The following is a 25,170-nucleotide window of genomic DNA, read 5'->3' as shown; positions in this document are numbered from 1 at the left end:
TGCTATCATAATGAAATGCAAGCCGACAGCAGCAGTGTGAAAATGTATTTTTAACACAAGTGAACCGAAATATTTCTGCTAACAGTGACCTGCAGATGTATCGTACAGTTCTTGATTTCCTCTTGCAGATATTCACGCCCCCCTTTCAACTCTGTTGGCCTTACCTGTCTAAACTGATTGTAGCTAATAAAACAGCACGTGTGTTTTGCACTTCCGTTATCTGCATAGGTTTCAAATGTGCAGTTTTTAGGTTAAAGAAAAGTTATCCTTATTCTTTGCAGTTGCAGATGAGATTCTGATGTCTGCATCATAATTCGAGGATAGTAACACTGTGTAGTTCCCCCTTCCATTTAAATCCAAACCCTCTCCAGCTGCAGTATACACATGAGCCGGCTGGTAACAGATTTCAGATTCAGCACACACACATCTAACAATATTATTTACGATATAAATGCACTCGGGCAGACCAAATTCATTTATCTTCTTCCTCTTTTGTCTGCCAACATCTGTTCCTTTTAATTCATTTTCTATTTGTTAATGGCATGGGAGCCTCTTGCGGTCCTAAGTGGACTCTACAGGGAAAAGGCCGTCACAAAAGACAAAATTAAAAAATAAAGGGTTTTTGAAATGGAACAGATTTCAAAAGTGATGTTGTGGGAGGAGGGAGTGAAATGAACGAATGGTGGAATAAAACAAGTCCAGAAATCAAACTGAAAAAATGGATAATTTCTATACAGCTTGCATTTCATCAGCAAACAGCACTCTGGTCACACTAATGAAATCAGTTGCCTGATATTAAAAGGGAACGCTGCATGCTGACAGTAGAACTTCATCTGCATCCTCAATCTCCAATTTTTCATGAGAACCTCAGACACAAAAAACAGATTGAAGAACCCTGTTTCAGGTATGACCAGCAACGGGCACTGTGGATTATATCAGCTACAATTAAACACCCAATTCTGGTAACCTTATTGATTTATTTATAACACTGAAGCATTAATATTTGAGATTGAACTACTAGAGCATTATGACTGGTCTGCTTGTCCACGTTCATGTCAAGTGCTCCATTTATTTGTATTCGAGACACCCGCTTGAGGCTTCCAATACAGCAAGAAGGAAAATACCCCTGGAATCAGCGAGAGGGGGCAGGAGATGACTGATGTTTGCATAATAGGAAATGGACACAAGAACAAATACTACTTTACAACAGACAACCCCATTGTGCAGCTGACAGCTCTGGGACAAGATGTGGCACTCCAGATTTGTACCTGTGGCTGGACCAAGGTGACAACGGCCAGGGAGGGGTCTGAAGAATCATTGAGGGAGAAAGAGATGCTTAAAAAACAAACCACTTTCACATCAGTTTGATTTACACATACGCCACCACACTTTAATTAGCCAATGCATTGTGATGATACAGTCTCCAACACTGCTTTTACATTTCACTGAAACAGACACAGCACACCGATCAGCTGCAACAAATGTGAAAGGAAACTCACACTGGCAGTTAATAAGACACACAGACAAAATAGCAAATGGCTATAATGCAATGTGGCTAACTTCACCCACACTGGATGGAGCTCACAAACCTTGGGAACACAGTCACACAGCACACTGTATCGATCGTAATTAATTGGCAATTAGTGTAATTGTGGAGTCCATAGACTTATTTTAGGGTATGCCTACAGTATCTACTTAGTAATTGCTGTAATTATGTTATACAGTGCTTTTAAAAGTGAATCGATATGTTCTAATTATCCCTTAATAGGAAAACTAAAGCATACAATGTGGTATTATTCAGTAATTTCATAACAGTGTATGTGCCCTACAGTGCAACTTTAACAGTATTACCCCTATGGCTTACTTTGGTAACACTAGTTACTAAATAATGTAAATAGATGTACCTTGTAATTGCTTAAGTTGCTACTTAAATTACTGTGCCCTAGATCCAAAAGTATTACCATGCCATTCTTTTGAGGTTAAATATTAAACCTCATTCTTCAAACACACATGTACTGTTAGCTGCCCCACAATATTTATAGGCTATTTTTACACAGCCATAACACCAAATAGATTTGTACAGTATCTAAAGGTAAAAAGCTTTGTGACCTTAGGAATATTATATTTAATTCATGATTTTCAAGTGGTGTTAGGACAAGCACATGAAACGGTTATGTTTTCATTCCACCCAAGGAGTTTAAATGACACGGCTCTTTCAGCTATAAAGCCTTCAAAACCGCTTAATAAATCTAACACATTTGCAATTCACTGGTGAACAGTTTGCAGAAAAACATGCTTTTTTGTTGCTGTTTGCTTTTCTTTTTATTTCATAGAAAAAAAAGTCAGTATCAAAATGTTCTGCTTTTGTTAATACGCACTGCAAAAAAAACTAAAACCAGAAACACAGTATTGTCATAGACCTGAATTAAACTGTTTGACCCCAGAAGCTGCGCTGGGCTACAAATCCAATACAGCACAGCCACTGAACATGTCTAGTTCTATTCACAACTAATTTAGTTTCCAACACTAGGCAGGTTAGCTTGTTAGCCGCCACATCAATCTGCCTCATCCGAGGAGATGCAAGCACTGCGATATGCATCAGCTGATAGCAAGAGCTCCAGTAATATATAGTGGCAGGCAGACTAATGTTACCTGCACTCTCCAGAAATCAAGGTAGAAGCAATTAAAACCTAACCAGGGTTGCCATGCCTTTATAAAAAACACTTCAGAGTCTGAAGCAAGCAGTTTTGTAAATCTGTTGTTGCATGAGTCAAAAGTCATCACTGGGCAGCACTTAGAACACTTTGATTTTTTTTGTTTTAAAAGGGGGTAAATTATTTATTTATTTATTTTTTATTATTGGTTTTATTTTGGAAATGTGAGACAGCCTTGCGGTTGAAGTGCTAGTCATCAGAAAAGCGCTCTCCCACACTTGAACACGTTTAAATGACGCAGGGGGTTTTCTCACAGCTGGGAGGATAACCAGAGCTCAGTTCTGCCCCGCTGCAGGGAAATGCAAGCAGTCACCTCGACGTCTGGCCTTGTTTAGAAGTCTCTGCTGCCTTGGCAACTGCAGCTGAACCTCCCTGGTGCAAAAAAAATACATCTGTGTTCTCCAGCAAGAGATGTGTTTTAACTTTTTGGTTTCCATATTCTTCGTCTGTCGCTCCACAGTGCTATGCATATTCCATCTGCTGCTGCCCGCTGCGGCTGCTCTCAGGCACGCGCTCCGGGTTCGAAGTGGGCTTGTTCTCCACTGGTTTTATCGAGATGTAGTCTCTTACTTCCAGCTCCATGTTGTTAGCCATGAGAGTTGCAGCGTGCAGTTTTTCCAGAAAGTCTGGCATTCCTGAAAAAGAAATAATCAAACAATGTATATACCGGACATATTCAGTGAAATGTTAATTAGTACCTCCCAATCCACTACAATACCAAACCGCCCCCTGGTGGATACATTTCATAACAAAGTCTCCCCTCTTTCATTCTGTTCTAAAGAGGTACCACACATGTTTTGTTTGACTGCGCACATAAGCAACTTTATACCAGGGGATTGCTATGCCAAAGAAATGATATGCTGTAAGGGATTAAAAGCAGATGTTTGTATGTTACTGTGACAAGTGTGACAGAACGCATACCCCTGTACTGGTAATTCTTTACACATACAGTAGAAAGGTTGACAGTAAGGTATATTTACTTATACAATAGTCATTTCAGTTCAACAATCATATTTTGTGATCATTTTGAGGTTGTGTTTTTTTTTGTTTGTTAGTTATACAGACAAAACACACACTAAAAGGGAACTCCAAGCAGCACTTCTCACTGTGACCCTCCAGTCAGTCAGTTTTTCCCTAAAAGCACATTGCCCCAATATTAGCTTAAAATGGATAAGCAGAACCAAGAGATATGTAGAAATTATGCACATAAGAAAGCATGGCCACGTCAATTTGTGCCAAAGTATTTGGTTAACATTCCAAATGTGGATATTACTAAGCTTTACTGAATACTGTTTTGTATCAAGTTAGATTTCTGTGCCTGGGCTAGTGGTCCCCCCATCTCATATTACTGTGCCTTGGCTAGTGGTCCCCCATCTCATATTACTGTGACTGGGCTAGTGGTCCCCCATCTCATATTACTGTGCCTGGGCTAGTGGTCCCCCCATCTCATATTACTGTGCCTGGGCTAGTGGTCCCCCCCCCCCCCCCCCCCATCTCATATTACTGTGCCTGGGCTAGTGGTCCCCCCCCCCATCTCATATTACTGTGCCTGGGCTAGTGGTCCCCCATCTCATATTACTGTGCCTGGGCTAGTGGTCCCCCATCTCATATTACTGTGCCTGGGCTAGTGGTCCCCCATCTCATATTACTGTGCCTGGGCTAGTGGTCCCCCCCCCCCCCCCCATCTCATATTACTGTGCCTGGGCTAGTGGTCCCCCATCTCATATTACTGTGCCTGGGCTAGTGGTCCCCCCATCTCATATTACTGTGCCTGGGCTAGTGGTCCCCCCCCCCCCCCCCCATCTCATATTACTGTGCCTGGGCTAGTGGTCCCCCCCCCCCATCTCATATTACTGTGACTGGGTAGTGGTCCCCCATCTCATATTACTGTGCCTGGGCTAGTGGTCCCCCATCTCATATTACTGTGCCTGGGCTAGTGGTCCCCCATCTCATATTACTGTGCCTGGGCTAGTGGTCCCCCCATCTCATATTACTGTGCCTGGGCTAGTGGTCCCCCCCCCCCCCCCCATCTCATATTACTGTGCCTGGGCTAGTGGTCCCCCATCTCATATTACTGTGCCTGGGCTAGTGGTCCCCCCATCTCATATTACTGTGCCTGGGCTAGTGGTCCCCCCCCCCCATCTCATATTACTGTGCCTGGGCTAGTGGTCCCCCATCTCATATTACTGTGCCTGGGCTAGTGGTCCCCCATCTCATATTACTGTGCCTGGGCTAGTGGTCCCCCATCTCATATTACTGTGCCTGGGCTAGTGGTCCCCCCCCCCCCCCCCCCATCTCATATTACTGTGCCTGGGCTAGTGGTCCCCCATCTCATATTACTGTGCCTGGGCTAGTGGTCCCCCCATCTCATATTACTGTGCCTGGGCTAGTGGTCCCCCCCCCCCCCCCCCATCTCATATTACTGTGCCTGGGCTAGTGGTCCCCCCCCCCCATCTCATATTACTGTGACTGGGTAGTGGTCCCCCATCTCATATTACTGTGCCTGGGCTAGTGGTCCCCCATCTCATATTACTGTGCCTGGGCTAGTGGTCCCCCATCTCATATTACTGTGCCTGGGCTAGTGGTCCCCCCATCTCATATTACTGTGCCTGGGCTAGTGGTCCCCCCCCCCCCATCTCATATTACTGTGCCTGGGCTAGTGGTCCCCCCCGCCCATCTCATATTACTGTGCCTGGGCTAGTGGTCCCCCATCTCATATTACTGTGCCTGGGCTAGTGGTCCCCCATCTCATATTACTGTGACTGGGCTGGTGCTGGCAGTGCCAATCCCTGCAGCTGGCAGTATAGTTAATGTCGTGCAGGGATGAGCAGGACGGGAACTCGTCCTGTAAAATAAGAAGCCAGCTCCCCAATGTAAACAGCAGGCATTGTAATAACAGAGTACAGCTAAAGTGCCAGTCTCATGAATATGTCAGGCCTTAATATAATAGGATCACTAAGGTAATTAAGGGTGATTTAATATCTGAACCACAGCTGACAAATTAAAGACCGCTCCAGACATAAAACACCAGGACACTCACTCAGTGCAGCAGGCTGCAGGAAGAGCTTGTGTACTGAGCTTTTCAAGTGCTACCCAAAGTGTTGCTAAAGTATCAAAGACAGCAATTCACCTGTTCTACACCCCTAGATATGAAATAAACTGTAAAAAGTTAATATGCAATTTGAGGGCTTTACCGCTAGACACCATCCAGCTCAAACAGTAGCGAGGAAACACCGTCTGGGGATCATCACTGTAGGTCAACAAGTAGTCAAATCCATTCTGCAAACAAGAACAGAGGCTGACTTAACACAGACAGGTAAGGGAGACATGCATGCATGTCACAGCAGTATTGCCAGTCACAGGTAAGAGAGGCATGCATGCATGTCACAGCAGTATTGCCAGTCACAGGTAAGACAGGCATGCATGCATGCCACAGCAGTATTGCTAGTCACAGGTAAGAGAGGCATGCATGCATGTTACAGCAGTATTGCCAGTCACAGGTAAGAGGCATGCATGCATGCCACAGCAGTATTGCCAGTCACAGGTAAGACAGGCATGCATGCATGCCACAGCAGTATTGCCAGTCACAGGTAAGAGAGGCATGCATGCATGTTACAGCAGTATTGCCAGTCACATTGTACAAACTCTGTTTAAATGGAATGAAGCCAAATGTCCTTTTCTACTTTGTTAGTACCATACTGTACATCCCCACAAAGACTGTAAATAATAAATGGTGCTGTCAGTATTGTGGTGATGGCCCAGGGTGTGATGTTAGGTGCAAGGAGGAAGCAGACAGGAACAGAAGGTCTCGATTTCAATCCAAATACTTATTTTATTATTAAGCAAATAATTGGTGAACACAAACAAAACAAAAGAAGAACTTCAAACACTATTATAACTATTTACAACAGAAAAAGAAACATCCTAAAATGCAGGATTGAAGAAACAACCTGGCTTAAAGCAACCAAGGTTTTCAGTCATGTTTCAACTCTCTCTCTCTCCAAATTAATAGATTCAGAAAAGTACACCAACTCAAACAAGCACAAATATACTCCCCTTTCCCTCAGCAAAGTCCCAACTAGCCTAATAGGAGACACATGGCAAGTCATATGTGCTTGTGCTCCGATTACCAGAATTACAGAAATGGAGAGCTTAACAATTCCCTCTTCAAAAATGGCGTTCACTAGGCAATGGTATTCCACACAAACATGGCACCGCTCAGGACTTGCTGCTACAAATTCAATATCCAAACTTTGCAAGGTTTCCCAAAGGCAAGTTATTTTACTTCTTATTTCTTTATTCTGTGTTTTAATACAAAAAGGAAGTCCCAAGTTAAAACTTATTTGTACTCCGTTTTCTTTCGTTTTTCACTTATGGGATGGGCTTGCTCCACCCCAAGTATCACGAAAAAGTATATAACCATGACCTGCACCTACTAAAGTACTGAACTACGAAGACAGGCTTAAAGAAAAAAAACACAGGAAATCAGGCTGGACTAAAAATACAAGCAAGCAGACAGAAAGTTCAAATTATATTGGGTATGGAAAAACAGAAAGGTCTAGAATTATTCATTTAGATCATTTTAAATCATTTAATACATTATAATATAGATACTTTAAAATGTTTATGCTACTAAATTACCCAAACTAAAAAACTACAACCTCCACAACGCACCCCACTCTGCCTCAGAGTACTTCCTGCCTAATCAATGTGGAATGTAAATATGGAGAGTGCCTTGCTTGTTTCAATCATTATTCCTCTCTATTTAAACTACAGCAAAGTTTACTTAACAGGTTGTTGTTTCAAATGACAGTTTATATAAAACTCACCTCATCAAAAGACTTGTGGGGTTTGATAACCATCTTGGACTGGTAGGACCTCACCCGCACAAAGTCTGGGGACTCGGGGATAGTCGGATGCTCTACTGCCCTGTTGGTTAGAAAATGGAATAAAAGAGAATTAAAACAACCGAAAGGCAAACAAGCGAGTCGGGCAAAACAAACGTGCTCCACCTGGCACCAAAAGCAAAATAAAATCTGAAACTTCAAATAGTTTGAGATAATATTAAATTATGAGGGCTGCACTTGAACCCATGTTATACTGCACATTAAGCAAGAATTATCATAGAGATAAAAGCACGATTTCATGATTTCAGAGCCTTCTCACCTGGACACCAACACCATGAAATTGTTCTCCACATCCACGTTATACCTCCTGATGTACACATAATCACGGGAGTACATGGGGTACTGCAAGAAACACACAACAAACTTACAATAGCATTGTTTTCTACAGTTCTGTTACTTTAATTATGTTTTACTATAGAAACCCATAATTAACCAGTGTTGATCATTTCCAGCTGTAATGTTTTTAAGTTGAGATGAAAACCACCACAGAATGGTTTACAAAATGATTGACAGAGAATATTACGATTGATATAAACATAGTTGGGTATCCATGTGTCTCAATCATATTTACGCACAGTCATTTAATTAACACCCAGCTTTATCGGAGAGCACAGTTCCTTTTTGATGCCCAAGGGCATGAAAACCTGCTTGCAGTAGAAGGTTATAAAAGATACCTTCAAGCTCTGCTAAAGCAAAAGAGATATTTTTAAAAAAAGAGGGAGCACCTTCTCCTCTCCCCTAGCACGCACAGACATGTTCTGTTCAGCCATTAAACATACGGATTTCTAAAAATTTGACAAGTGTGTAATATGCCTGAGGACAGAAGGGGACTAATGCCACCTTTAACAGACATAACAATCTTACTTGTAAAAGGATGCAATATTCATATCCTAAAGCAGTTTTGTATGCTTTTAAAAGAGGCTTTGTGGTCCAGTGGTTAAAGAAAAAGGGCTTGTAACCAGGAGGTCCCCGGTTCAAATCCCACCTCAGCCACTGACTCATTGTGTGACCCTGAGCAAGTCACTTAACCTCCTTGTGCTCCGTCTTTCAGACGAGACGTAATTGTAAGTGACTCTGTAGTGGATGCATAGTTCACACACCCTGTAAGTCGCCTTGGATAAAGGCGTCTCCTAAATAAACAAAAAAAAAAAATGCAGCAAATATTGTGCTAAAAAAAAAACAAAGCAGCTTACTGGAAAGTGTGTGACCCAGTGAATAATCTCTGATCCCGACACCTCGTCCCTCTCAAACACTTCCAGTTTTATCACCAGGGAATCCCATTTTTTCCTGTACTCTGTGTCCAGCTGGAGTTAGGGAGAAATGGAGAGTTAAACAAGATTATTCATGCAGAGATGTACGCGTCTAAACAGCATCCCTTATACAGAATCCACGGACTGTTCCATATCATTCATTCTTTGAGTTTCATTACCATCTTTTCTTACGAAACTTAAATCTTAATTATCACTTGCTTATGAATTCTGACTATTTGTGTTGAAAAATGCAAAGTGCAACGTTTAAACACTACAACTACAACAGTGCTACAACTGTTTAAATAACATACCTGTCAATTTTCCTTACTGTTCACATCCTGACAACTTTTTACACTTAAGCCCCGGTCACACCTGGAACGATAACGATAGCGATAACCATAAATCGTTTACGGAACAGTCACACCAGAACGAAAAAGGGCTCAGATGTATTGTACAGCAAATGCCAATCAACTTTTTAGTACACGCCCACTTATTTCCAGCAAGATGAGGGACAGTGATGAAGAACATAAAGAAATACTCCTGTTGTATTAGAGCAGGGGTTTTCAACCTGGGGTACACGTACCCCTGGGAGTACTTCCAAGGGTCATCATAGGAGGTATGCAGGATGACTCAGAAATGCACAAATAAAAATGAAAGTAAGAGAAAATAATGATCTTGAATTTTAATGGTATTATATATTCTCTAAACCACGATGTATACATATTTAATCTTTGTTTAGCAGCTCAAAGTTAACGGCTAATTTAAAAAAATAAAAAATAAAAAAACACAGCATCTATCACGTCCACATTTTCCACCTGTACGCATGCACTATTTCTATTGCGTGGATTTCCACTCTGATATTTAGGTGAAGCTCTGGCGACTGTGCCTGGAGAGCTCTCTGTGCTGCTCGTGATCTTTGCTGTATTCAACTTGTCTCATCAGTGAAGCACAGTGTTTCTGTGTTTTTAGCAGTATAAATGCTCCGGTAAACATACATAGTCATCACAATACTCAATAATTTGACGGTTTTTGTTTATTACCGCGGCTGCATTTTATTAACAGTAATAGCGGCTGGTTGAATATGTGTTCGGTGTTTGATACATTTCTTACTAGCAACAGAAAACCAAAGGAAAACACAAGAGTCAGAAAGTGCAAAGCAACAGAAAGTTATAGAGTCCCTTTGGATCATTTTTATGCTGGCTTTAATAATAAAAAAAGTGTACTAATGTTAGTAATGAATTAGTTTTATCTCGAGGTTAATGTTTTTGATATGGCACACAATTACAGTGCCTTGCGAAAGTATTCGGCCCCCTTGAACTTTGCGACCTTTTGCCACATTTCAGGCTTCAAACATAAAGATATGAAACTGTAATTTTTTGTGAAGAATCAACAACAAGTGGGACACAATCATGAAGTGGAACGAAATTTATTGGATATTTCAAACTTTTTTAACAAATAAAAAACTGAAAAATTGGGCGTGCAAAATTATTCAGCCCCCTTAAGTTAATACTTTGTAGCGCCACCTTTTGCTGCGATTACAGCTGTAAGTCGCTTGGGGTATGTCTCTATCAGTTTTGCACATCGAGAGACTGACATTTTTGCCCATTCCTCCTTGCAAAACAGCTCGAGCTCAGTGAGGTTGGATGGAGAGCATTTGTGAACAGCAGTTTTCAGTTCTTTCCACAGATTCTCGATTGGATTCAGGTCTGGACTTTGACTTGGCCATTCTAACACCTGGATATGTTTATTTGTGAACCATTCCATTGTAGATTTTGCTTTATGTTTTGGATCATTGTCTTGTTGGAAGACAAATCTCCGTCCCAGTCTCAGGTCTTTTGCAGACTCCATCAGGTTTTCTTCCAGAATGGTCCTGTATTTGGCTCCATCCATCTTCCCATCAATTTTAACCATCTTCCCTGTCCCTGCTGAAGAAAATCAGGCCCAAACCATGATGCTGCCACCACCATGTTTGACAGTGGGGATGGTGTGTTCAGGGTGATGAGCTGTGTTGCTTTTACGCCAAACATAACGTTTTGCATTGTTGCCAAAAAGTTCGATTTTGGTTTCATCTGACCAGAGCACCTTCTTCCACATGTTTGGTGTGTCTCCCAGGTGGCTTGTGGCAAACTGTAAACGACACTTTTTATGGATATCTTTAAGAAATGGCTTTCTTCTTGCCACTCTTCCATAAAGGCCAGATTTGTGCAGTATACGACTAATTGTTGTCCTATGGACAGAGTCTCCCACCTCAGCTGTAGATCTCTGCAGTTCATCCAGAGTGATCATGGGCCTCTTGGCTGCATCTCTGATCAGTCTTCTCCTTGTATGAGCTGAAAGTTTAGAGGGACGGCCAGGTCTTGGTAGATTTGCAGTGGTCTGATACTCCTTCCATTTCAATATTATCGCTTGCACAGTGCTCCTTGGGATGTTTAAAGCTTGGGAAATCTTTTTGTATCCAAATCCGGCTTTAAACTTCTCCACAACAGTATCTCGGACCTGCCTGGTGTGTTCCTTGTTCTTCATGATGCTCTCTGCGCTTTAAACGGACCTCTGAGACTATCACAGTGCAGGTGCATTTATACGGAGACTTGATTACACACAGGTGGATTCTATTTATCATCATTAGTCATTTAGGTCAACATTGGATCATTCAGAGATCCTCGCTGAACTTCTGGAGAGAGTTTGCTGCACTGAAAGTAAAGGGGCTGAATAATTTTGCACACCCAATTTTTCAGTTTTTTATTTGTTAAAAAAGTTTGAAATATCCAATAAATTTCGTTCCACTTCATGATTGTGTCCCACTTCTTGTTGATTCTTCACAAAAAATTACAGTTTCATATCTTTATGTTTGAAGCCTGAAATGTGGCAAAAGGTCGCAAAGTTCAAGGGGGCCGAATACTTTCGCAAGGCACTGTATACTGAGGTGGGAAGTAAATAGTAACATCATAAACATTTGCAGTGCAGACTATTTTGCATTATTTATAATGACTTTGCCAAACAGAACATGAATATGAGTGTTTACAAAGATTTCTAAATACTGCCTTTTAATTCTTTGCATCCAAAGAAATGTAATTAAATTTTAAGAATGAACTCTACCTGTTACTTGTATAAAATGATATATTAAATAAACAGGGAAAAAAGAAATGTGTTAACCAGATTATTCTTTTATTGCAACTGGGGTACCAGTTGCAATAAAAGTGCTGAAAATTACACCGTGGGCATTGCCTCAAGGAAGTATGCACGGTCTCCTTGGGTACAACCACTTCCCATTAAAGTAAAATATAAAAAACATGGTATGTATTACTGACTACACCTTACTGAATATGATGATAGACGATACTCCATAAATTATATACATATTTATACTGATGGTGATTATTATTATTATTATTATTATTATTATTATTATTATTATTATTATTATTATTATTATTATTATTATTAAAAGCATAAAAAAGCAAATACAATATGCAGACTGACATGTCTTTATGGAGCATATAGCAACATACGTCGTGCTTGTGCTATAATTATACATTAATGGCCGTTTATCAAATGATTTATAACAATTAAAAAAAAAAAAAAGATTCCTTGATGTATACTGGAACCAGTTTTCCGACGTGATGTTCTGTGGTGGAACAGTAGAGGGCAGTCTTCTGTAGTAAATCATTGCAATACCTTTATTTACTGTTCATCGTGTTTAAAATAATATACAAAATAACACCAGGTAGGTGATGATGTCACATTTAATACAACTCTGATTGGCCAGGAATATTTATCGTTATCGTTGTAGCAGGAAAAAAAAAGTGCTCTGAAAGCGATGGAAACGATAGCCATCGTTATCGTTAACAATGATCGTTATCCTCCATTCATTTGAACTGGAACGATTTTTCAAAATTGTTATCGTTATCGTTCCAGGTGTGACCGGGGCTTTATAACTTTAAAGTCTGTTTCAAAGCTCTTCTCAAAATGGCTGCTCTAGTGCACTGTGGTTTGAGATCTGTCCTCTAAATCACTGCAGGAAGTGATGACATGTTTATTACTTACTCTTTAAATCCAGCGTGGTTTTTTTTATTTAAATATAAATTTCACCTCAAGGTAAAGTGTTACCTGTACATTGAAGAACTGTCTTGGAGTGACATCTGTGTAGGTTCCAAATACTGGGAAAAAAAAAAAAAAAAGACATTTGAAAGAAATGGTCTCTAATCTGCTTCAAGTTCATGGGAACAAGTAAATGAAACTCTAAAAAATGGGTGTACAGATTCAAAATACTGCAGAATTACTGAATTATGTAGAATAAGCGTATGTGCTTGTATGGTACAGTCATTCCAGTAGTATGTTCACATAGAAACTATTTTGAGAAACGGGACAGAATATATATTATTGGTTTACATTTGTCAATAGGTCTTATAAGTCAAAAGTAAAATTCTGTAATTTATGTCTGAAATAAAGAAAACATTCTACTGTATGGAATAGGGCTGTCAGTTAAGACTAAAATAGCAATTGATTAATTGGGCACACAAAATACAATCGTTTGAATAAATATCTATGATTGTACCGCCCACATACATATCGTAACATTAATCTCCCCCCCCCCCCCCCCCGACGTGATTATTTTAATATCAGTGCTGTAAAGTAAAAGCTTGTGCACAACAATTGAATGCAAAGGCTAATCACGCCTTGGTATCGTCAAGAGAAAAAAAAACAACAACATTCACAACAAGCCTAAAGCAAGTTTAACATACTACAGGAATGTTACTAAAATATTCAAGGGGCGTACTTGCAAAGCATTTTCAAAACTGATTCGCTGGTAGGATGGGACCAGCAAATCAGATGCTAGTTAACATGAGCAGGAAAAGAAGAGCACGCCCACTGCTTGTCTGGCAAAAATACTGTAAATAGCAAGGCAGTGTGTTCGGTGCAGTGTCGTTGATAAACTTAAATAACGTTATTATGCGGGTTCAAAAATGTAATTATTGAATCGATTATCCAGTATCTATATCGATGTATATAATGAGGAATGGAATCGATCGAAGAATCGATTTAATCGTGGCAGCCCTATGGAAGATGATTTCTATAGTCAATTTTGTTGGCAATTTAGTGGGGGTATAGGTAGGGCCCTACCAAATTCACGGTCCATTTTTGTAAATTGTCGTACATTTAAAAAATCTTGGTTTCAGCTATTTAAATCTTAAATTTCACAGTGGTGTATCAATGAACATGTATTTAAAAACAGCAAAATATAAACATTTAAAGCCCTGAAGTTAACAAAAGCAGACGAGTAACAAAGTTACTTCCTTAAGTCAGTGGTTGAATGTGAGCACGGAGCATGCTGCATGCTGCAGCTGTTTCTTTACTCATTCCCTGTCTCTGCGGTGCCTGTGTCTTTGATGGCTCTAGTCTGTCTAAATGGCGCTGGATCATTGCTCGGTGTATGGGATAAAACTAAATACTGCAGCTGGTACACCATCATGTCGAATTTGGCTTACAAATTATTTTACACTATCCGCTGCAGTAATTATTGTAGATTTATGGACACTCAATTTACAACATTTTCACTTGCCTAACGATTTCAGTTGAGATCTCGAGGATATTAAAACCGCCCCGGACGCCCTTATCTACCAATCAGTGAGTAGAGCGCCAAGTGGTGCCTGCCTGCCGTCGAGTGTCAATCAATAAATCCTGTCCAGGTCAGGAGGAGCTTTCTTTTTTAAATTCAAACAAGCTACTAATCACATCAGGAACCTGTAACGGTACACATAACTTCACTGGATTTTAGTGCAGGGTACAAGAACACAAAACAGACCAGATTTCACAGTGCAGACCAGTTTTCATGGTGAAGACCGAGTTTCACCATGAAGAATGAATTTCACGGTCCGTGTCACTTTTTTCACAGCTGTGAAATGGGTAGGGCCTTAGGTGTAGGGTTTAATTCACTCCTAAGATACAGTACTGTATTCTCTATTGTAATACTGTTATACTTTTTTAGAGAATAAAGAAATACCATTGACATACGCTTATATCAAAATATTTCACTTGTTTCACAGACCCTGATTAGCATCACCTTACCTAAAACAACATTAGCTAGTCGAGAACTAGTGCTGATCAGGGTCTGTGAAACCAGTCCTTTGACGAAGCCAATCCAGTTATTTAGAGGGATTCAGCCATGTATAATAAATACAGAAACCACATGACCAAGACTAAATGTTTCCCCCTCTGACAGCCATGGAGGGTTATGGTCCTCACCTCGGTACTCATAGAGGGGACTGTCGACGATGGGCCGTCTCCACACACGGAAGTTCTTCCTGTCCATGACCTTCTCCCAGGGCCGGGCCCCCTGCTGCAGCCCTTCCTCCTCCCTCTCCTGCCCCCCTCCTGCATTCACAGTCAGCCTCTCAATGTTCTTCATGTCATCCGCACACCTGCAGGGGAAGCACATTTAACCAGGTCTCAGTTGAAAGAAACACAATTCTTAGTCTAGGAGACATACATTTTAGATGTCTGCTTTCATCAATTTACTAAAGTGTATACCAGATTAGGAAGTTTCTTGTTTTTATTCAGATTAATGACAGAAAAACAAGCATGAACCCCAGATAGCTCTTACACTGCAAGTAACTCACTTACACTGCCAAACTGTGGTCAGCGTGATGCAGGAAGCTATGCAATGTCTTTGCTGGAAGGAGCTGAACTATATAAATAGCTCTTCTCTTTGATACCAGTTCCGCTAAGTACTTGGACTGAGTTGTGTATGAAAAGGACTTAGGAGTTTTTCTCCTGCACATTGCTGACCTTTACCAGCGAGGGAACGGGCAAAAGAACAAATTGATCTCAGTTTCCAATGATCAAAAAAAAAAAAAAATTGTTGCAACAAAAACCCACAAGAGCTGAGGAAATGATTTACAGAAATTGTACATGAAAGTCAAAAGGCTTATTACTAAACAGCCCCACTACAATACAGCATGTTAGCTTATAGAGGCAAATAAACTTTTACAGTGTACATTAACCAAAACATTCAGCTGAGTTTTTTAGTGTTTTAATTGTGGATGTGTTACTGTATGTCGTTTATTAGAAAGTGGGAGAAGTCCTGCTGGCTTCCATCGCAGCAGATCGAGATCCTGCGTTTTGGGGGACCCTGTCAGCCCCAGTGAAGACTGCTGGCAGACATCTGTCTATCCAACTTCCTATGCTGGAGAAGTTACCATACGAGTGCCCAATGTGAAGGACACTAGAGAAGAGTGTTAACCCTCCAAACAGCTAAAAAGAAGAACAGGTCTGTCAATTAATGTGGACTTAGTGTGGGGAGAAAAAATGCATGGACTAGGTTCTGCTTTAAAAGCAAGGCCTTGTTTCCCTGTGTCACTGAATGAGCCTCAAGTACAAAAGCTGCTGTTACAAAACCAGGGGGAGGGCAGGGACATTGTCTGCAAATTTAAATCTTGTTAAATAGCTTGTTTATTGGTAAATTTCTGCAATCTGAGTTACAAAAGACCCAACCGCTTTTGGCACAATGACAATGCAAAACAAGAGCCAAGATAAAGATGGACTGTGCCAGCCAGCAGGGCTTTGCTGTTCATCTCCTGCTCTACATTACCACCTGCCCGTTTCTGACAAGACAAACATTGCAAATGACCGCCTCGGAATAACTAGACAGGATTAATCCAAGCAGCACTGTAGCAGGACTGTATCTATGGATAGAGGAAAGACATTAAGGCCAGATCTAAAGCAGTGTCTTTAATGTGCGGTGTGGTTATCTGTTTGTGTGCTTTTTGCTCCATCGGAATGCTGACACCACATTTATTTTAAACACAGTATGTTCAATTAGCAGTACACTGAGCTGAAAAATTAATTCCACTGAATCATATGTATTGCCATCATTTCATAGGTGTCATGTTTCTATATAAAAGACTCATACACCTCAGTGTTATGAATTACATTTTTTTTTATTTTATTGGTATTGATTTTGGGAGCAATTAGTAAAGAAAATGTATCAATTGCTCTTGCAGATGCTACACTTCAGTGCAAGATACATCACTAATATTCTGTCCTCTTGTAATAATGAAACTTTTTCAATCAAATTCACAAAAGCCAATTTGGTTTATTTAAAAAATAATTTATATTAAAATGGAATGATTTTAAAATCAATGAGTTCTTAAAGACCTTCAGTTAATCCTCCTGCACAAATACGTTTCTGTGCCGTTATTGATTTAACATTGCAGTGCGGGTGCTGCGAGTTCCAGGAGTGTCACATGACACTGTAATGCTTTCTTACAGCTTCTCTGGAGACACAAGCCGCTCCAGGTAGAGAGACAAGGGGCTGGATATTATTCTTTCAGGTTTTGTATTAGGGACTCAAAAAAACACCTACCTAAACTTCTCAGAGAAAACAAACAGTAAAACATTCTGCATCAGTTTACACACATTGGGAATTTCCAATATATAAAACAGTGTTGGGACTGAATGCCAGTACGACACGTCAGATCAATTGCAACGTAACACTTAACTGAAAACCTGTGCGCTACCCAAAGAGAGCAATTTATCCAACTAAACAAGGCCCACTTCTGGAGAAGGGCTTTCAAAATGCCCTCTAAAAGGTCAAGATACAAAAGAAAGCTCATTACTTTTTGTTTGAACTACCAATGAACTCAAATCTTGATAAGCACCTTCACTTCTCAGGCTAAGGTGACACTAGCAAGTCACATTGCTCTGGCATCAATCACTTTCAAATGCTAAACTATAGTCCTTGGGTGGGAGACACTAATCTATTTGTGGGCAAGCTGAATCAAACCCTAAAACAGGACCAAAACACAACTCCCATTTCAGGGCGTGCAATTCGTATCGACCGACGCCCGGGACAACAAGTTTTGCCGTTATACTTTGTCCATCAGAAAAGTAGTTTTTATTTATTTATTTTCCCGGTGTTCATTCTGTTGCTATAAAGACACTCCAGGTATATTCATAGAGAGCCACACAAGGGTCTGAAAACTGAACTGCAGAAGTCTAACATCAAAGCAAAAATATTTTAAAAAGTGTTCACATCCCACCCCTATCACATCTGATTGGTTAGCTGCTGAACAAGCTGATCTTCTATTGGTTACAAACAAACCCAGAAATGCCTGCCAAGACAGGTGTTAGTTATGTTTTTTGTAAATTAGCAAGTAAGCGATACTGCTTTCTTAATAAATGAACCTGACATTTAAATCCTGCAATCTAATAAAGTTACAAAAAACAGTCACTAAGATATTAGCGAATTTGAAAAAATCATGTTGTGTAATTTATAACACTTCGTGGTCAATGTACTTGTTGGGATGTTTAAAAAAACACAAATGTAGTTTACTGTTTAGAAGCATTAAGACAAACTTTCCCTGGCAAAAAATGTAATGCTTTTTTTCCTTTCGATTTTAGTGTTGCTAAACCTAGTTTGCTATTTACCATATTTTTTTAGATTTAAGCGCTATATTAAAAAATTTACTAAATTTGAACAGAAGATGTGTAAGTTATTTACTGGATATGCACAATCCATCGATTTGTGAAACTACTAAAACATGAAGACTGACAAATATGTTTATAATGATAGAAATGAAATGTAACATATGACATCTGTACAATATGTTATTTTAAAATAAAACAGACTGTAAATATCATGGCAATGTGTATGGATTCACTTGTTTATGTACTGATTTTTCAATGAGAGTAGTACAAGCAAATAATGTTGCCCTTCAAGTTAGCCATCATAGGACAAGATGTTAGCCGAGGAAAAACAGCTGTAAAATATTTATTTATTTATTATATATATATATATATATATATATATATATATATATATATATATATATAAACACACACACTTTTTTTTTTAACAGTACATAATAGAAATACAAGAAAAAAAATGTCTTTGCAGAATTTGATGGAGCCTACTGTAAATATCGCATGCATTCTGGCAGAAAAACAGTATAAAATACAGAGAAACTTGACAGGTTATAGAGTTATAAAACTGAAAGAACATCAAGAAAAAAAATCAGAATTCCACAAAGCAGCAGTCATAGTTGTCAATAATTTCGTATCTGTGATGCAACAAACTAAGATGAGGTGTGCTTTTGTGCGACTGGGAGGGGCAAATAGATTTAAGAAGGAGCAGTAGATTTTTCTAGCATTTTGTCCCTTGGACAATAACTTTTTTTCAGAAATTGCACAACCTTGCATTTAATCGCTATTTGAGCCAGTGATTCTCTCAGTGCACATTTCTTTAAAAGGTGAGAGAGAGAGAGAGAGAGAGAGAGAGAGAGAGAGAGAGAGAGAGAGAGAGAGAGAGAGAGAGAGAGAGAGAGAGAGAGAGAGAGAGAGAGAGAGAGAGAGAGAGAGAGAGAGAGAGAGAGAGAGAGAGTCTGTGTACTTGATCACTGTCATATACCCCACTATTCTAACTGGGCTCATCAGAAGTCTTGTAAACCTGTTACTAAAGCAAACGTACCTCTGTAACTCCTCGTCTCGGATTCTCTCCTCTTCCCACATGAACACGCCAGCCAGGGCCGCCAGCAGCTTGCAGGACTGTGAATGCCTGCTCTGGAACCGCCGCCACAGGCTGCTGACCAAGCTCCGGCGGGACCTCTCGGAGTACAGGTTGCTGTACAGCTCGCCTATCTGAAATGCTCGCCGCAGCCTCTGGCCTGTCACATAGGTGCACTGGCTAGCCAGTATGGACACCATCTCTTTCTTCCTCTCGCCGCTGCCAGCTTCCAGACCTCTCTGGAGCCAGCACAGAGCCCATCCTACCCGCTTGCCCAGCCAACTCGCTGCTCCACTGCCTTCCCTGACAGAAGAGCTTGTAACGAGGCGGGTCGAGTTCACACAGTACCAGTACAGACCACTTACTGCTGGCTTCCGAGGAATAGACTGAAACATCTTCAACTGTTCAATTTAGTTTAACAGTAAAATTAAATCTCCAATTACAAGAACGGCCAGGAGAACTCAAATTTCAAATACAAACTGCACTTGAACACACTTGCAATAACCAGACGTGTTAACACATGGACTGAGGTTTGCAGAAGTCTGCCTGGTACAATAGGTATGTGAAATGTGCATTAAGGCAATCCACAATAACAAATATTATAATCTGACCTGATAGTAAACTGTTTTTTAATTAGGCAAACACTTGGATCACTCATGAGAAGAAAGTAAACAAGACATAGGCAACTTCCTTCAAAATTACAGGAAGTGCAAAACGTCACTTCTTTTCCTGCCTGTGTGCGGCACAGTGTTTAATTTCGTGCTAAATCTTTAATCAGATTAAACTCTGGCCCTCTCGCTGCTGTTCCTAACGGAAACCTTAGCTGTGCAAAAATAAAATCCAAGGAAACCAAACTTAAAGAAGTGAAAGCATAGATAGGTCAACACATTCCGACTGTCACTAAGGTGCGGGTACGTCAATGCACAAATATAGCGCCTTTTCTGACCATGTGTTCAAAACACCACGCCTCAGTGAATTTAAGATACCCAATTACCCAGATTTCTTTAATGGACGCACTTCTGGAACTCTCTTAATTACATGTATGATGTCACGGTATAAACGTGAACATTAAACACCGTTATTACAAGAGTAATTATACGTGCTGTAATGACTGTGTACCGGTTTCATGCACTAACAAAATTAAAAAAAATAAAAATAAACGAACGCAGTTATATTAATATTACACGTTAAATACTACGGAGCTGTCACACACATTACCTCTCGGACTTAAAGAATCAACAACACCGTGTAAACTAGCAACAACAGTGACATCTGCCCACACTACTTTACTTTACAATTCTTGTCTACGCTCTCTACTCAGCTGGCCACCAATAAATAAACGATATGTACCTATGAACGTACCACGGCCCTCCGAATGGGTTTCACTTGATGGTTTTGGTTATTTAAATCACACCGAGCCCCGCTCTACCCTTCACTGTCCTCCCTCAGCTTCTCAGAGGAGACTCACATGTCTCTGCGCAAGGAACTCGCCTCCGACCACGCCCCCGGCGTCAGAAGCCCGCCTCTAAATTCTTTTGGTTGCTTCTAAATCTTTTCAACAAACTCGGCAGTTTATTGTTCCAAATAGCTGCCCGTCATAATCAGTCACGCCCACTAGCAAACTAGATTGAGAATTTACTGGCGTATTTTGTTTGCGTCACTTGTGATAATGGACCCTTCCTCAGCCCTGGAGAAAGTTGAATGGACGGTTTTGTTTTTGCCTGCATGTTTTTTTATTCGAATTAATACTATTGACTGCATACACATACGAACTTAAATTCTGTGTCAGTTGCTTGTGTTTACTGGAACGTGAAATATTATGCCATAAGCTTCTTCAGCATGAACTCTGACCTAGTTGTTACTGAGCGGATGAGAAAAGACAGGTGGCCGTAACCATGGCAACAACCGCGGGCCTCTGAACAAGAAACCATGCGCTCAACATGCAAGGCAGGCCTCGGTTAAAATCATATTAATAATTATTTATTTAGGCCCTTTTTCACGTTGCTATGCCGCAAAATAAAATGCATTTCACCCCTCGTTGTGTGCATACATTCATTTCCAAGTCCCGCTGATATAGCCTCTGCTCTTCAAAATCTTTACTGTCTACTTAATGTCAAGTGATTGATGTGTTTAGTAGGCTGCTGTCTGTATTTCAATTTAATATCGCTATTTAAAACATCTAGAGTTTCTGTATTTTTTTTGTTTGTTTTTTTTTACAAATGTAGGCCCTTCCTGCCTTTAAATATGAATATGTTTTATGTCGACTCTGTTTGTATTAAAAATTGAAACGAGCTGAATTAACTGAGACTTCTTTCTACTCCAGCAAGTGACGTGCAGAGTGAAGGCAGCGGAATCAAATGAATTGCTCTGCGTTTTAAGTAGTGCTCTTCTAATGCAAACACGTAATTAATCACCGCAATCATTATTCATTTTATTTGACGAGTTTAGCCAGGGTAAAGTCTTTGTTTTGTGAAACAGTTAGTGTTGTAACTAGAACTGAAGGGGGAGAAATCAACAAAAAATAACGACATCAAAACAAAGGCAACGACTTTTATGTACTTTGACCCCCTGTCCGTTTTTTTTGGAAGACGTCTGGTAATTCTAAGCATTCTAATCTATTGGATCGATTCTTAAAAATGTGTTACAATAAACAATTTAATATATCATGTTGTGCTTCTATGAGTGAAATTCAAATACTATAACACAGCGGTGTGTAAATGCACCAGAAAGAATTGAGGTAACAACGTAAGCCACCAAATCGCTGTACCGTTATGTTTTTCTTGTGTGCTCACCGCTGTGTGTTATCTGGTGTGAGCATGCGCGCTGCTGTTACGTTTGACAGCCCTTTGAATGAAGAAGCGCGAAACTGTTAAGTAGCATACTGTAACGTTAAGCGCGAAACTATTATGTAGCATACTGTAACATTAGTCACAATGGCAGAGACAAATGAAGAAGTAGACAATAGGAGGGGATGGGGCGTCTGGTATTTTCATATCTCAAAGGTGGCAACCCTACTTAAAGCCCAGGTGGTAAATCCGGAAGAAAAAACAACACAGAATCAATATGGGTCAGAATAACGGACACAAATTAAATGGACATAATAATAGGGGCGTGCTATAGACCGCCAAATTCAGACACTGAGCAAAATAATCTGTTATACAATGATATTAGAAATGCATGTAGCAAAGGAGAAGCCATACTAATGGGGGATTTCAACTATATAAAATAGGAAAACCGGGTGGGGAGCACGACAGACGAGATTGAAATGGTGGAAATGACAAATGACTGCTTCCTAATGCAATTTGTCAAGCCACCGACTAGAGGGGAGGCATGCCTTGATTTCTTTCTTTTCAAATAACGAAGACAGAATAACTAAAACAGAGTTCAGAGAACCATTGTCAAACTCAGACCACAACATGGTCTCATTTGAAGTGCTTTTTAAAACCCCAAAAGTAATGACTAAAGCTGTTTACAATTTTAGAAAGGTAAACTATGAAGGAATGAAACAAGAGAAGTAGATTGGACTAAAATAGAGAAAACATCCACAGAAAAAGGATGGCTGGTTTTTAAAAATGTAGTACTAGAGGCGCAAAACAATTACATCCCAAAAGTAGACAAATCTAAATCTAAAACAAAATGGCCAAAATGGTTTAATAGATCAATTAAAAAAAATATTCAGCGAAAAAAGGCACTTTACAGAGCGTTTAAAAGGGACCAAAAACAAAGTACACAGAAAGAGTACTTGGAACTGCAAACACAAGTCAAAAAGGAAGTTAGAAAGGCCAAGAGAGAGAGAGAGAAATCAATATTGCTAAGGGGGCTAAAACCAATTCCAAAATGTTTTTTGAATATTATAACAGCAAGAGAACATTCAAAGAGGAGGTCAAATGTCTAAGAGATACAAATGGCAAAATTATAGACGAAGTGAAAAAATAGCAACTATATTAAATGATTAATTTTCACAAGTTTTTACAAAGGAGGATACGGACAACATGCCCCACATGTTGACCTGTTCCTATCCAGTTTTAAATAACTTTAGCATAACAGAGGCAGAAGTGTTAAAGGGACTAGGAGCTCTTAAAATAAACAAATCCCCTGGGCCAAATGAAAGAAGTTATTTACAAACCGCTAACCAACAACCAAGCAGCTGGAAGTAATGTAAAAACCCAGCTTGGAATTTGCAAAAAGGCACGTGGGAGACTCTGAAAAGATGTGGCAAAAGATTCTGTGGTCCGATGAAACAAAAATTGAACTATTTGGCCTAAATGCAAAGCGTTGTCTGGCGCAAACCCAACACAGCACATCACCCAGGTAACACCATCCCTACTGTGAAACATGGTGGTGGCAGCATCATGCTATGGGGATGCTTTTCATCGGCAGGGACTGGGAAGCTTGTCAGGGTAGAGGGCAAAATGGATGGAGCTAAATACAGGCAAACCCTTGAGGAAAACCTGCTTCAGTCTGCAAAAGACCTGAGACTGGGACGGAGATTCACCTTTCAGCAGGACAATGACCCCAAGCACACAGCCAAAGCGACACTGGAGTGGCTTAAAAACAAGAAAGTGAATGTCTTAGAGTGGCCCAGTCAAAGCCCGGACTTGAATCCGATTGAGAATCCGTGGCAACACTTGAAGATTGCTGTCCACCAACGATCCCCATCCAACCTGACAAGAGCTTGAACAATTTTGCCAAGAAGAATGGGCGAATATTGCACGATCCAGATGTGCAAACCTGGTAGAGACTTACCCCAAAAGACTCACAGCTGTAATTGCTGCCAAAGGTGGTTATACCAAGTATTGACTCAGAGGGGTGAATACTTATCTAACTAAGACATTTCAGTTTTTTTATTTTTCATTAACTGTTGTTTCACAATAAAAATTCTCTTGCCTCTTCAAAGTGTTCAGTAGGTTGTGTAAATCAAAGGGGAAAAAATCCCATTTAAATGCATCAAGATTTCAGGTTGTAACACAACAAACTGTGAACATGTCCAAGGGGGGGTGAATACTTACTATAGGCACTGTATGTGGAGATGATCCTCAGATACTACCATACTAGCTAGCATACTGTTTAGTACAGTACACCCTCGCTATAACGAACCTGTTGGGGTCCAAGTCATTTGTTTGTTATATCAAGGGCTTCGTTATAGCAAAAGGACAATCAAAATGAACGATACACTGTTGGAGTAAGTTAATGAGATGAGATTGTGAATACAAGTAGAATTACATGCACATGTTCATTTCATGTATGCAGTTTTCTGCCGTTGCTTTATCCTATTGGTTAAATAATTAAATGTATTACAAAAAGCAGAAATCCTGAATTGAAGCTGACCTTTTATTCAAAATCAATCTGACATGAATTGTTTCAAAGTGCACCAAATCTTAATCATACATGCAAGAATCCCAAACTGAGTTTTTATTCCAAATCAACCTGACATGAAAAGTTCGCCAGTTGTTTTTTTTTTATTATTATTATTCTTTAATCAATTTGGCTTTGCCGCATGGCTACTGAACAAGCCAAAAAAACTTTGGCTTGTGCTTTTTGACAACCTATATTCCCGACAGAGATATACCTTACACCGTTTTTCAAAACGATCAATAGAATTTCCAGTTTTGTTGCAACAGGAAATGTTTTTTTCGTTTCAGAGGCATAGGTACACAGGTGGCATCCCGTGCGTACAGTCCGGGATGTTGACAGTCTGTGTTTATATGGTCTTTTTTTAGTTTTTTAGTTATTATTTAGGGTCCAGGGGCCAGGTTCGTTATAATGAAGGACATTATAGCGAGGGAGTGCTGAAATTG

The 25,170-nt window shown here is 40.0% G+C and overlaps 1 protein-coding gene across 1 annotated transcript; it reads right to left on the bottom strand.

The window, feature by feature from the left end:
- Positions 1-1,363: 1,363 nt before the first annotated feature.
- LOC131720976 (stAR-related lipid transfer protein 7, mitochondrial-like) lies at positions 1,364-20,876 on the bottom strand. The gene is made up of 8 exons (XM_059013588.1): positions 19,337-20,876; positions 15,115-15,290; positions 12,979-13,028; positions 8,815-8,925; positions 7,881-7,963; positions 7,544-7,643; positions 5,909-5,993; positions 1,364-3,349 (listed from the first exon to the last, which is right to left on the bottom strand). The coding sequence occupies exons 1-8, from the start codon at positions 19,765-19,767 to the stop codon at positions 3,177-3,179; spliced, it is 1,209 nt and encodes a 402-aa protein (XP_058869571.1). The 5' UTR covers positions 19,768-20,876; the 3' UTR covers positions 1,364-3,176.
- Between the last annotated feature and the right edge of the window lie 4,294 nt (positions 20,877-25,170).

The sequence above is a fragment of the Acipenser ruthenus genome, chromosome 46 (assembly GCF_902713425.1).
Source record: "Acipenser ruthenus chromosome 46, fAciRut3.2 maternal haplotype, whole genome shotgun sequence".
NCBI lineage: Eukaryota > Metazoa > Chordata > Actinopteri > Acipenseriformes > Acipenseridae > Acipenser > Acipenser ruthenus.
This window is presented reverse-complemented; position numbering and strand designations above follow the sequence as displayed.